At 45.4% G+C, this 14,810-nt stretch overlaps 1 protein-coding gene across 1 annotated transcript; it reads right to left on the bottom strand.

The window, feature by feature from the left end:
- Nucleotides 1-13,329: 13,329 nt before the first annotated feature.
- LOC308512325 (cyclin-Q-like) lies at nucleotides 13,330-14,136 on the bottom strand (the record flags this gene model as incomplete). Its single annotated transcript, XM_081082105.1, has 1 exon — nucleotides 13,330-14,136. One exon carries the CDS (start codon nucleotides 14,134-14,136, stop codon nucleotides 13,330-13,332), a length of 807 nt encoding a protein of 268 aa, XP_080938231.1.
- Between the last annotated feature and the right edge of the window lie 674 nt (nucleotides 14,137-14,810).

Raw genomic sequence — 14,810 nt, 5'->3', positions numbered from 1 at the left:
TGACTGGTCTGCATGACTTGGTCTGAATTCATTGCAGTATAAGCAGCTTTACCATGAGATGAACTATCAGTAAAAACAGTGACTTCTCCAGGAATAGGTTTCTGCCTATTCCAACTATGTTCCCCTGAATATTCTTTTATTTCCATTTGCTAATTTAAATCAGTCTAAAACAAGGCTTATTTCCTATCTTCCTTTCTCATTGGGTGGGGACAGTGAATGACAGTAATTGGATTTCTGCTATCAGTCTTTGAGTATATTGACATAATATTTTTTTTAGGAAAGCATAATGCAAATTGTTTTCTTTTTGAGGCCTGATACATTTATTTTTATATGCAGTTTTCTAGATATTTGAAGGGAATCTCCTTCCGTTTCTTCTTCCAGAGAAATTTCTAGGCCACAGTTATGGAGTTTCTTTTAAAAGCCTTTTTCTTTCTTTTAAATAGTGCTACAAACTTGGTTTCTTTTCGGAAATACCAATTGGAGAGAGATATGCTGGCCAATGCTGTAATGCATACAGATTAAATAAAACTATCTTTTTACTTATCGTGTCTTATTTTTTTTTTTTTTAAATATATTTTATTGATTTTTGACAGAGAGGAAGGGAGAGGGATAGAGAGTTAGAAACATCGATGAGAGAGAAACATCGATCAGCTGCCTCCTGCACGCCCCCTACTGGGGATGTGCCCGCAACCAAGGTACATGCCCTTGACCGGAATCGAACCCGGGACCCCTCAGTCCGCAGGCCGACGCTCTATCCACTGAGCCAAACCGGTGCTGGCCTTATCGTGTCTTATTAATGGTGAGATTTAATGCTTGAATGAGTTTTTTTGTGTTTTTTTTTTTTTAAGATATTTTTATTGATTTTTAACAGAGAGGAAGGGAGAGCGATAGAGAGTTAGAAACATCAATGAGGGAGAAACATCAATCAGCTGCCTCCTGCACAGTCCCCACTGGGTATGTCCCCGCATCCAAGGTACATGCCCTTGACAGTCTTCTTTTTTTGCTCTGGTGAGACTTCTTCTCCAGATGTCCCACATTGGGCGCCAGAATGTTGCAACCTTTTGCTGCAATGATTCAGGATCTGGGAAAGGAGCTGCACACAAATGAATACATTAGACAACAAATATAAATTTAGAAGGCATTGGGGAGCCAGGCGGAGACCTTTTTCTCTTGGGGAGAGGCTCTCTGAAATGCAGCACCCATCAGCTTTCATTTACTTGGCTGTAGGTTTCTCACATATGCCCTTTAGCAAAGCAGACAGGCATATCAGTAGTAAAGTTTAATCATCAGGTTAGCAAGATTGCCTTCAGCCATTTTGCCAACAGCCGTGTAATATAATGCTGATTTTCAGCCCTGCTGAATATCAAAGTTCATGTCAAAGTTCATTAGCCCTCCATACATACACACACACACACACACACACACACACACACACACACACATATACATACACACACACATATACACACACACATACTACTGTTGGTCTTTGCCTCAAGCACTTTACTCTGAGGTTTGACAGTGTGATCAATGCTTCTTTGTGTCTGGATGTCTTGTTCATCAGCTAATGTTGTTCATTATATTCCACAAATGAGTGAGATAATGTGATATTTATCGTCCTCTGACTGGCTTAATTTGCTTAGTGTAATGCTCTCCAAGTCCATCCATGCTGTTTCAAATTATAAGAGTTCATTCTTTGTTACAGCAGTAGAGTATTCCATTGTATAGATGTTCCACAGTTTACTCATCCGTGCATCTGCTAATGGGCATTTAGACAGTTTCCAAATCTTAGCTATTGTAAATTGGGCTGGTATGAACATACAGTTGCATATATCTTTCCTGATTGGCCTTTCTCATTTCTTGGGATATATACCTAGAAGAGAGAACACTGGGTCAAAGGGCAGCTCCATTTTTAATTTTTTAAGAAATCTCTGTATGGTTTTCCCCAGTGGTTGCAGCAGTCTGCATTCCCACCGGCAGTGCACAAGGGTTGCTTTTTCTCTGCATCCTAACCAGCACTTGTGGTTTGTTGATTTTTCTCTGACAGCTATTCTGACAGGTGTGGATGGTACCTCATTGTCATTTTGATTTGCATCTCTTGGACTGTTCGTGCCTTTGAGCATTTTTCGTATGTCTCTTGGCCTTTTATAGGTCTCCTTTTAAAAAGTGTTAATTTAGGTCCTTTGCCCATGTTTTGATTGGATTGTTTATCTTCCTATTGTTAATTTTTTGAGTTCCCTGAAAACTTTGGAGATTCAACACTTATCCGAGATACCATTGGCAAATATGTTCTCCCTATGCAGTGGGCTTTCTGGTTGTTTTCTTCAGGATTTTGTTTGCTGTGCAGGTTTTTATTTTAACGTAGTCCACTTGTTTATTTTCCCCTCTGTGTGCATTGCCTTTGGAGCTGTATCAATAAAGATACTGCGAAGAAATATCTGATATATTGCTACATAGGCAATCTTATAAGTTTTTTTTTTTTTTTTATAGATTCTCATCTGATGTTTAAGTAGATCCATTCTGAGTTTATTTTTGTGAATGGTGTAAGGTGGAGGTCTAGTTTCATTATTTTGCATGTATCTTTCTAATTTTCCTAACATTTATTGAAGAGACTGTCTTGACTCCATTGTATGCTCTTACCTCCTTTGTAAATTAATAATAGAGCTTAATGACTTGGGTCCACTTCTGGGTTCTCTGTTCTGTTTCAGTGGAGTATATGTCTTTTCTAGTGCCAGTAGCAGGCAGTTTTGAGAATGGTGGCTTTATAATATAGCTTAATATCTGGTATTGTGAGCCCGCCAACTTTTTTCTTCTTCCTCAGGATTGCTCAGACTATTTTTACTCCATTTGAATTTTTTCGAGGATTTTTTTGTGTCTGTGCAATATTCTGTTGGTATATTAATGGAGATTACAATAAATCTATAGATTGCTTTGGGTAGTATGGACATGTTAATGAAGTTAAGACTACCAACCCATCAACATGGTATATGAATCCATTGGTTGATATCTTTATCTCCATTTCAATGTCCTGTAGTTTTCCAAGTACAGTTCTTTTACTTTCTTTATGAATCAATAAAAATGTACAGTTTTTAATTATAAACCTTGTTTTCTATCAAAATTACTTCTTGCATGAATTGTGGGACACTCTTCATTTAGGCGGCTCCTGTGAAAGGGCCATTTGACCCACAAAGGGGTCGCAACCCACAGGTTGAGAACCGCTATTCTAAAATGTCAATTAAATCTAATGGATCCAGTGTGTCCTTTAGAGGCTCTGCATCCTTGTTATTTTTTCATATGGAAGATCTATCCAGTGATGTCAGAGGGGTGATAAAAGTCCCTTACTGTGACTTTCCTTTTGTCACACTCTCTGTTAAAGTCTTCTAGAATTTTTGTTAGTTTTGATTTTTTGTTTGTTTGTTTGAGATATATATATTGAGGTGCTCCTATGTTGGCTGAATATATGATTACTAGGGTTATATCGTCTTGTTGGTTGGTCCCTTCAGTATCATGCAGTGACCTTTATGTCTCTTGTGATGGCCTTTATTTTAAAGTCTATTTTTTCTGGTATGCGTATTGTTACTTCGGCCTTTTTTTTCTTTTCCATTTGCATGGAAATTTTTCCCATTCCTTCACTCTCATCCTGTGTGTGTCTTTTGTTTTGAGATGGTTCTCCTGTAGACAGCATATACTTGCATCATGTTTCTGTATCCATTTTGCTCCACTACACCTTTAGATTGGAGCATTGACCTATTTACATTTAGGGTTATTATTCATAGGTATTTATTTCTTTCTTTCCATTTCGTTTCTGTGTGGCTAAGTTTCTTTCTCTGTTTCTCGTTCTCATTACAGCAATCTCTGTAGCATTTCTTGTAAAGCTGGCTTGGAGATGATGTACTCCTTCAGCCTTTTTCTGTCTAGGAAGCTCTGTATTTGACCGTCTATTTTGAATGAAAGAATTGCCAGATATAGTAATCTTGGTCTCAGATCCTTGCTTTCCATTAACTTGAGTACTTCATGCCATCTTCTTCTGGCCTGTAGACTTTCTGATGAGAGATCAGGAGTCAGCCTTCTGGGAACTCTTTCTTAGCTAACAGTTTTCTTTTATCTTACTGCCTTGAAGATTCTCTCTTTGTCTTTAATTTTTGGCATTTTAATTATGATGTGTCTGGTCACGGGTTTGTTAGGGTACTTCTTCTTTGGGGTTCTCTTTGGCTCTTGATCTTGTGTGGGATTTTCCTTTACCAGGTTAGGTAAGTGTTCTGCCATTGTTTCTTCAAAGACCTTCTCTATGCCTTTCTTCCCTCCTGCCTCTTTTGGCATACTGGCTATTCTAATACTGTTATGTAAGTGGCCCTCCTGTTTGTTTGTTTGTTTGTTTTAAATTTTAATTTTTCTGTCTTTTTTTTATTGGGTGATATTTTTAACTCTGTTCTAAATCAGTGATTGGATCCTCAGCTTTCCCTAATATCTGCCTATTTCTTCTAATGTGTTCTTTATTTGTATTATGTCATTTTATATCTTCTTTTCGTAGTCACTATATCTTCTTATATGCTGTTGAGCTCTTTTACCTTCATAACTCTGAAATCAGATTCAGATAAATGTCTTCTCTGTGCTTCATCTCTCTCTCAATCTGGAGAATTCTCCAGTTCTCTCATTTGAGGATTTTTCATTTATTTCCTCTTTCTGGCTTTCTGTGTGGTTTTGTGGTGACAAGTTAGGTAGACCTGTCTGCCTATCAGTCTCTAGTGCAGAATATTGTTACAGGATGTTTCTGACTAAGTAGGTCATGCAAAGACTCAAAGCCTCCAGAGACCTCCTATGTCTATAGACTGATAGGATTCCAACTTAACTTGCCTCCAAGGCAATGGTCCTCAGGTTATAGCAAGAGTTTGTTTCAACAGGGTGGGGCAGTTGCCTCTGTGTGTAGGTTAATTGTTATTTATAATCTCTTAAGTGTCCTCAGGGCAAGGTGTTTCCCAGTAGTGTGTGTTAATTGTCTCTCCTCCAGGAAAGGCAAATGTCTGCATGGGAAAGATTTTCTCTGCTGCATGAGGAAATGACTCCTCCCAGGAAACTTGAAGTGTCTGTCTTCTCTGCTGGAACCCTTGACTCCCCACTTCTGGCTTTTTCTTTCACAGCTCCAGTCCACTTCACCCTCCCTTTGCCAGGGCATAAGGTGTGTGGCCTCACAGGGAAATTTTTGCGCTGGCTCTTTAAGAGGATACCTGAATTTCTAGCTGTCTCTCCCTGGCAGACAGTGCCCTGCTGCTATTCACATCCACAGGTTATATGGGTACCCTCCTCAGTTCTGGTGCTCTCTGCTAGGAGGCCCAGCTTGGGGATTAGACCCAGAGTTCTCAGTGGCAGTCCTCCACAGCTGAGATATCTCTCTGAGACTTCAGTTGCTTTCTGTGGGTGTCATGCTCGCCCCTTCAAGCCTCCTCTCCTCCTACCAGTGTCTAAGTGGCCTCCACCTTCGGTCCTCGGTGTCAGGGTTCTCTCCTGTGAGTTTTCCATTTATTATTCAGGAAGTTGTTCTGTATTTTAGTTGGAATATCAGTTTGTTCCTGGGAGCATGTCCCTGTAGCATCCACTTATTCCGCCACCATTCTTTTAAATATATTTTTATTTATCTCAGAGAGAAACATAGAGCAAGTGAGAGTTAGAAACATCAGTCATGAGAGCGATTCTTTGATCAGCTCCCTCCTGCAAGCCCCAGACTGGAGATTGAGCCCACACTCAGGCAAGTGCCCTTGACCTGAATCGAAACTGGGGCCCTTCAGTATGAAGGTCGGTGATCTGTCCACTGTTCCAAACTGGCTAGGGTTCTGCCACCTTTTTCAATCTTCTTCAGAATCCCTCTGCATTGTAAAGTCCCTGCTACCATTCTTGTCCAATACGCTCCTTTTCATGTGGTTTCAGGATGGAGTTGTGCATGAAGGCCCTAATGTCCTGTGAGTGCACATTCTGATCAATAGCACCATCAGGAAATGTGCACTGAGGCATGCTCAGTAGGCATATAGTAACAGAAACCTGCCATGTCTCTTACTGTTTCTGTTTCTGTTTGGATCATGATGGAGCTCAACTAAGGCTCTTGTTTCAAGTAGGGGTAGGCAGGATATACTCTTCATTTCAACCCATATTCTTCTGAGAAACTTTGGTAGTCGTGCCCTACTCTAATATGTATTAGGCCATTCAATTATAAGGCCAGATCTTTTTGTAAGGACAAGGCATTTATTTTTATTGAGTGAAAATTCTAATTAACACATTAATATATAAAGATATAATTTGTACTTCCAACAATCATATACGTATTGAAGAAATATGGAGACCAAATAACTACATCTTAATCAATAGGATACAAGTACAGTAGTTCCTCGCCTTACATTGTTGACGCGTTCCTGCAGTGGGATGTAATGCAATATTCGCGTAAGTCAGAACCCACCTACATAAGCACATATGTCACTCACATGGAGCACACATACACAGCAGTAATGGTGTGCAACAGTTAAAAAAAAATTAGAAGAAAGATAACAATTGCTGACCTTTCTTGTGGTAAATGAATAATAAGAAAATATAAAGCACATATATACATACGTAGAAATATCAAACTTTTTTTTTTAATAAATAAATGGGGAATGGCAACGTAACCACAAAACTTATGTACTTCGAGACCAACGTAACCCAAGGAATGTCTGAATTATCACAGCAGGCTGAAAAGTGTTCAGTGTGGATTCAGATGGTCTGTTTTTAATGAAAAGAAGGGTGGAAAGGGACACTTGAAAGAGTCAGGCATTGAAAGTTGCTACATCAGATCGTGCACATAGTTGTGAAGAAATAAGGTAAAAGTGACTTATTCATATTAGTAAAGAGATGTTTTCAAGTCTAACATAGAGACCCTCACTATAAATTATGTTGTAAAATTGAAAGTATTGATAGCATCAGTGTAGTTAAGAAGAATATGCCTCTGCACTTGAATATAGACAAGCAGCCTTCCCATTTCAATTTTGGATGAGCTAGTGAGCAAAGAAAATTAGTGAAAGGCTCCCTTTGGGGCATTATTGGAAAGAATTAGCACTGAAGCATAGTACTGTTTGTGGGACATGTAATATTGCTCATATTTTGAGGGAGATTAGTGCCCTTCATATAAGCCATTAAATAATACCGCTAAAGAGCAGTAAAATCTCAATGGCCATCATTACCAAAATTCAGGTTATACCTTTAAATTATTCAGCATTAGAAGAGAACCATGCTAAATCGGTGATAAATAATAAAATGACTAGAAGCCCGGTGAACGAAATTCAAGCACCGGTGGCATCCCACAGCCTGGTCTGCACCCTCACGCAATCTGGGACCCCTTGGGAGATGTGGGACTGCCAGGTTAGGTCTGACACCTCCTGAGGGATGTAGCAATGCATGAAACGGCAGGCAGCAGGGCAGGAGCCCAAGGTGGAGCCAGGTGCTCTGTTCCCGCTCATCCAAGCCCCACTCCACCTGCCACCACTGCTTCGTAGCCTTGTCAAATAGGCACATAGGCAGCACAGGCTCTTGCTGTCACAGCTGCACTTTCCAGCCATTAGCCCGCCTTCTGGCTGAGTGATGCTCTCGCTGTGGGAGAGCCTTGACCACCTGGGGGAAGCTCCTGTGTTGAGCGTCTGCGTCCTGGTGGTCGGTGTGCATTGTACCAACCACTCATAATGTCGCTTATGCTTTTATATATATAGATATGTGTGACCAATTTGGCATGTCCTGGCCCAATAGAATATTAGTAGTCACGGATGATATCTTGCCAGAATTAGAATACCAGTGGCCAGGTGCATGGATTTGTGCCCATTGAAAGGAGATTAATTAGAAGAAATATTTTAGTACTGCTATTTGCCCTTTCTCTATAATAGCAGTGTCAACCAAATTCAGGTTGACAAGGATGATTTGAAACACATGCATGCAATTGGCGCCAGCAAGAGCTTCAAACGTATGGCACATGCATGAGTCACCTTAGCCATATAAATGTGTGTGTGTGTGTGTGTGTGTGTGTGTGTGTGTGTGTGTGTGTCTTTAGATAGATAGAGAATAAACTTGCTTAATTAGACCTGCTTTCTGATTTAGCTCAACTTTTTCCAACCCATTGAATCCCCTTAACTTCTCTTCCAGGTAATTGTCAGCAACTCAGCAGTAAATGTCAACACAAAGCACATTATTATTGTAGTTCATGCGGGGAGAACAACGGGTAAAATATTTCACTGCAGCAGTGTTTGACTTCATTCAGCACAGTGAGAAAACCTGAAGTCATTTTCAAGTTCCACCATTTCTTCCTTCTTTTCAGTCAGGTCAAGATTCTAAGCTTTCAAAATCTCCGTTTTCTGGCTAATGAAGTGATAATAGGATACCTCGGAGTTACCCTCTACCTACACCAGAGCTTTGAGTGAGGGGCGGGGTTGCGCAGGGTGACACCCACTGCCCCGTCCGTGATTGGAGGAGGCTTTTGAGGAGCCCACCCAGAAACAGCAGGCTGGGCCTGGCCAGGTGCCTTCTGTACCACATGTTCACATGACCAGCGCCTGTGCATGAGCCCAGTGTGCACCCAGTCAGCACACCAGGCCTGGTTGCATGCACCAGTGAGCAAGCACCTTGCCTGGACTCAGCAGGCTCTGCACCACCTGCTCCTTCACAGCACCAGTCTCAGAGCCAGGGGGCATCCAGAGTCAGGCTGTGTTGGGAGACTGAGGGGCTCCTGGGGGCAGCGTGCTTCCTCTCAGTTCCACTAGGGGGCCTTCAGCTGCAGGGCGCCTGAGGATTCACAGGGCTCCCAGGGCCATTACACTAGGAAGGACAGGGCAAGCAGGATGATCCAGGAGGCTTTTAGCTTCACCTCGGTGCAGGGAAGTGGTGATACCCAGGACACAAGGGCACAGGAAGTTCAGAGGGCAGCTTTGGGGCTGGAGTGGGAGGACTTCATGCAGGTGGGGGAGGCTGAGACCCTGGAGCTGAGGTTGGACACAGGCCAGGATGTTGGGCTTGATCTTGAGTGCGGGAGAGGGGAGGACTGGGTGGCTGCAGAGCAGTGTGTGCAGGGAGAGGAGAGTGAGGTGCAGCAGGGAACCCAGAGTGAGGAGCAAGGGGAAGACAAGGAGGGCCTGGGGGAGGAGTTCCAGGCACAGGCTCAGTTTATCCTGTGGACAGAGGGCCTTCTGCAGTTGGTGCCATGGCAGGCCAAGTGGGCAGGTGAGGAGGTTTTCCCAGATCTGCAGGGGGAGGCAGGAGGAGGTGGTCAGTGAAGAGCTGAGGCTGGAGGCACAGGCTCCAGGTGACCCGCAAGGAAGTGACCACCAGGAGGAGGGGTGTATGGAGGAGCAATTAATTGCAGGGGAGCAGTTTGTCCTGCAGGGGGAGGGGAAGTGCACCATGGAGGCAGTGGAACAGGTGGGAGAGGTGGAGCCTCAGTCCAAGGCCAAAGCAAAGCCAGAAGAAGAGGAGCCAGTGCAGCAGGAGCAGTCCCAGTCAGGGCCCAGGGCCAAGTTAACCTGGTCCCCTCTGGAGGTGCTCCAGGCCCTTCAATTGGAGATGGAGCCCATGAACGAGCAAGCCAGCAGGGCCTTCTCTCGGCTCAGGTGCAGGACTCAGCAGATGCTCAAGCCCTATTTCAAACGGAGAAGCCTCAATATCTGGCGCATCCCTGGGTTCTGGCTCACAGCTGTATCCTTGAGGGTAGAGGAGCAGGATCACAAGGAGCATGGGACAGTGCAGGAGAACGGTGTAAGCGGGGATGGTTCCCCTAGAAAAGAACATTGAGGACAAGCTAGGGGCAGTGCGCCCTGGTCTGGCCCAGGATCCTGGAGACACCCTCTGTCTTGTACAGGCACCATAGAAGCATTACCAGGGGGTTCAGGGGCAGAGCTCCAAGGCAGAGGCACGCATACACCAGGGCCTGATGCCCACAGACAGGGCTGTGTTGCACGGGCTGTTCTGGGACTAACTAACGCTGCCTTACAGGCCGTCTCTATGTCCAGTTCCTCAGTCAGAAGCAGGAATGTGTGATGTGTAGCCTGTCAAGCCCTCAGCACAAAACAATCTGGTGGGCATCAGGGTCTGTCAGGAAACAGAGTGGTGCTGTGCCCCTTTCTGCCCTTGATGGAGAAGGAGTGGCCTTAAGGGAAGGAGAGGCCAGGCCAGGCTGCTCTTTCTAGCTGGTCCATGCCCAGCTCCCAGGTTGCAGGCTCCTTGACCCAAAGCAGTTTGTCAACCACCCAGAGTTGTCGGCCCTGATCAGCATCCAAGATGAAAATATGCTCGGCCATGTGATTGATTTGAAGGTAAGTGCACCTGGTCCAAGGAGTAGTGGAGGGCAGGTGGGGAAATGGCCTGTCCCTGAAAACAGCTACAGGCGGCAGCACTGGGCTGCGATTTCACTCCCTGTATCCACTTTCCATCTGCAGGTGAGGGAAGTCAGGCATCCCTGGGGTTGCTGCACCATTAGCCTGTACTTCCGCAGCAACCCCTACTTCCGCAACCATGTGATTGTGAAGGAGTATCTCATCACCCTCACAGGTAAGAGGAGGCTCCCTGCATGGGCTGCAGCTGGTGGTGGGCAGGGATGGAAGGCGATGTACCCAGCTTCACATACCCCTCTCCTGCAGGATACAGGTTGTCCCGTGCCACTCCCATTCAGTGGTACCAGCATTGTGAATGAGAAGTCTACAGCCACAGGCTCCAGGAAAGCAGCGCCAGCTTCTTCTACTGGTTCTCTGACCACAGTGTGACAGCATCTGGCAGGATTGCTGAGGTGGGATGTCGCTGGCCATGCCAGCATACAGCTTCCTGTGTCCGCCTGCTGCTTGGGATTCTATCTGGGTCCCTGTGTTCTCCTAACCCAGGTCTGTTTGCCCTACCAGATCATCAGCAAGGACCTGTGGCTCAATCCCCTGAAGTACTATGAGAGGATGATGGCCCCTAGTGAGCGGACAGGACAGGTGAGGAGGGGCTGCCTGGGCTCTCCCCTGGTGTGCTGCCAGGTTCCTGGGCCAATATTTTTCTCTCACAGGGACACCTGGATGCTGGGAGGGAAACAGCCTGTAACAGCAGGGCCGCAGGGTGTGTGGCTGAGACAGGAACTACCAGTACAACAAGGGCAGTGCAATTCCAGCTCAGGCAGGGGGGCTTAGGCAGGAGGAGGGAGTGTGCATGTCCACTGTGACTCAGAGTCAAAGCAGATTCCTTGAGCCACTCCTCTGAACCCTCCCTCTAGGCCACCCACAGCACCTTCAGGCCTTTCCACCTGCCCCTCAACAGGGGCTGCCATGACATGTTCTTCCTATACTCCTTTCCACAGGTGTCTGTGAATCTTCCTCATGCTGAGGTCTAGGCTGCTGTGCTGCCACGCCACATTGCCCTGTTGCTGCTCACCACCATCTCCCATTTCCCCAAGGTCTCCTCTTCCTCCTGGGGCCAGTGGGATTGGCCTGCTCCTTATCAGTATCTTAGGGGGCAAAGTGTGGGCCACAGAGCTGGAGGAATCCTTGTTTTGCAGCCTTGTCAGAGGTTCTTCAATCCGTTTATCTATTTAGGTTTTCCAAGGAGAATACCTCATTTGTTTACCCTCCCTAACTGGAAAACAGGGCAGCATGCCATGACGAAATAACACAGTGCTTCATTTTGTATGCAGTTCACTTCAAAGACTTTATGCACATATGGTCATAGACACCCTGGGAAATTTAGGGCCATGAATATAACTCACCATCCAAACAGACTGCTTTTCTGTGTTTGTTGTAAAATCAGACAAGAAATCCCATGTTGCAGAACACTTTCTTCTGAAAATTTTTTGTAATGTTAGTGTTTAAGGTTTTACAAAAAGTATTATATATGTCTCTTTCTTTTTCTCTACTGACCTTCCCTCCGGCTTCCTCTATCTCTAGTCTCTTGTTCTTGTCACCCACTCCCAGTGTCTTCCCTCTGTTGGTCTGTTGGTTGTGCTTATATTCTGAATATGTTAACAATACAATATGTAAAATTTAAACATTTAAGTATATTGTAATTTAAATCAGCACTTAGGAAGCAACCTTGTACAATTCAAACCTTGCCTCCAATCCTGAAACTTCATAATGGTACCTACAATTCTTGATGCTTTCCCCAAACCTACCATTTGCTTTTTGTCATTCTTAAATAACAGAAGCCAAATTCCTTACAATAAAATATTGTCTGTACCTTATCATTTTTATTTTCAGTGTCTAATTCTTCTGTCACTGGGGCTTCCCCTCTGACTCCCCGAGTGCCCAATCAGGTGAGCTACTGTACTGCATGATTCACTCTCTCTTGCATACATGGTGTATCCTGTGATCGCCACCAGCACCACACTCAGGACCTCTTACAGGGGTGTCCCATCGGCTGTTGCAGTAATTGCCGTGCCCCCATCATACCCATCTCCTGTGTGGCTGTAATAATCATCACAGGAACTGGGCCACCATAAGTCAGAGGGGGCCTTCGTGGTGGTGGTGCCCAGTTTTTTATTGGAATGTTGATCTTCCTTTTGTTTAGAGGATGAGTTCAGTATGAATTTTGCAGAATAGGTCCTTATCTGATATAACATTGGCAAATATCTTCTCCCAGGCAGTGGACTTCCTTGTTTTGTTGTTGTTGTTGTTGTTGTTGTTGTATTTGTTGGCCGCTTCTTCTCTGCAGAAGTGTTTTAATTTGATGTCGTCCCATTTGTTTCTTTTCTCCTCAGTTTCCATTGCCCTAGGAGCTGTATCAGTAAAGGTATTGCTGAGACAGATGCCTGATATTTTGCTTCTTCTAAGATTTTCATGGTTACCCACTTACTTTTAAGTCCTTTATTCATTCCCAATTTATACTTGTGTATGGTGTCAGTTGGTGGTCTAGACTAATTTTTTTTTTGCATGTATCTGTGCTAAAAGTCCAACACCAATAATTATTATGTTTTTATTTTGGCTTTGTAATATCTTCAATGAAACAAAATAAAATTTCCTCTATGTTAATTGAGTCATACTTTCTCTAAATCTGGCCTTTAAAAAAATCCCCTGGGGCACAGTCCCATCCGTTCTTTGATTTTCCTTCCACTGATCCCAAACCTCGGCTGTAGTCTGCGTCCTTTCAAAGGACAAAAGCAGACCCGGAGGCCTCAGAGCTGCCCGCAGCACCCTCCTGCCCGTGGCACCCTCCTGCCCGCGGGAGGTGCAGCGCCCATTCCCATCTGGACCTTGGCTGCCAGGGAGAGTCAAAGCCTGAGAATCAAAGTGGCTGCATGTCATCGCCTTCACCAGCCTTTCTCCAGCAGCACAAAACCAGTCCTCCCTGCCAGTGCTCTGGGGACCGGCCCTAAGGGCGATATGGTGGCGCTGTCCCCTGGCAGCCGAGTGTCCCAGGCTTGTCTTTGGGGATCTCTGTGTCCATGGTATAAATGCGAGTGAGATCAGACACAATGTTATCAATGATTGGCTTGGTAAGGTCGCCACTAAACACCTGCCACCATGGCTTCTCGGCCATGGCCTCAGCGGGCACCTGGACCCCATAGACCTGCAGGGCCAGGTGGAGCACCGCCACTGCTATGTGCTGAGCCTGGAACCGGAAGCACAGCCCCCCGCGGTAGCTGTCCCGCAGCAGGGCCCAGGCAGTGACGGAGATGGGGGTCCGTTGCCAGCTGTAAGGATTCAGCCAGTTCTTGAGAGAAATCAGGTAGTGGAGCAGGTACCTGTGTGGGTGCTGAAAGGAGACTTGGAAGCGCAGTACCCGCAGCACAAGGAGCTCGCACTGCACAATGCTGTCCTGGATCACCCAGACTAGGGAGTCCATCTCCAAGGGCTCGCTGCCTGGGTGGAAGTACCTGTTGGACACGTTGATGATGTCACGGGTTCGCAGGGGCTGTTCTTCCACTTTGCCAGCCAAGTAAAGGGCAGACATGGCGACCAAGTAGGGGTCATAGGCGTCCAGGTTGATCTCGCAGAAGAACTTATGGTAAATGGCACAGGCGGTGGCGAGGGGAATGGACTGCATCCCTAGCTTGACACCTGCCTCCATGATGAACCTTGTCACGCGGAAGTGCACCCTCGCCTGGGGTTCGGGCCACCCCTTGGCGCCTGGCGCCGCGTCCTCCTCTCTGCAGCTGTCCAGGCTAAGGTCCTCCATGGGGCCCTGCTGGGAGGCCCCAGACCCCGCGGGAAGGGCAAGAGTCTCCAGTGCAGTGCCTGTGCCAGCAGAGTCCTAGCCCAGTGCGCAGCCGCCCCGCCGCGCCCCGCCCCTCCGCGCCCCGCCCCGCCCCGCGCCGCCCCACCTACCCAGCCCTGCCTAGGCCTGACTGCCATCCAGGTTCCAACACCAATTATTGAAGAGACTGTATGACTCCATTATATGCTTTTTCCTCCCTTTGTCAAATATTAATTGAGCATAATGGTTACGGTCGACTTCTATGTTCTCTGTTCTGTCCCATTGGTCTTTTTGTCTGTTTTAGTTCCAGTAAGACGCAGTTCTGAGAATGGTGGCTTGTAGTATAGCTTGATATCTGGTATTGTGATCCCTCCAAATTTGTTCTTCTTTGTCCAGATTGCTGTAACTATTTGGGGTCTTTTCTTAAATTCATAGGAGTTTTTGGAAACTTTCTTCTAGGTCTGTGAGATACGCCATTGACATTTTAATGGTTAATACATTAAAACTGTACATTGCTTTGGGTACTATGAACATTTTAATGATGTTGATTGTACCAAACCATGAATATGGTATGTTCTTCTATTTGCTTTAGTCTTCCTCTATCACTTTTTTTCAATTTCCTGTAGTTTTCCAAGAACAGGTTTTTACCTCCTTAG

The sequence above is a fragment of the Myotis nattereri genome (assembly GCF_964212035.1).
Source record: "Myotis nattereri genome assembly, chromosome: Y".
Classification (NCBI taxonomy): Eukaryota; Metazoa; Chordata; class Mammalia; order Chiroptera; family Vespertilionidae; genus Myotis; species Myotis nattereri.
This window is presented reverse-complemented; position numbering and strand designations above follow the sequence as displayed.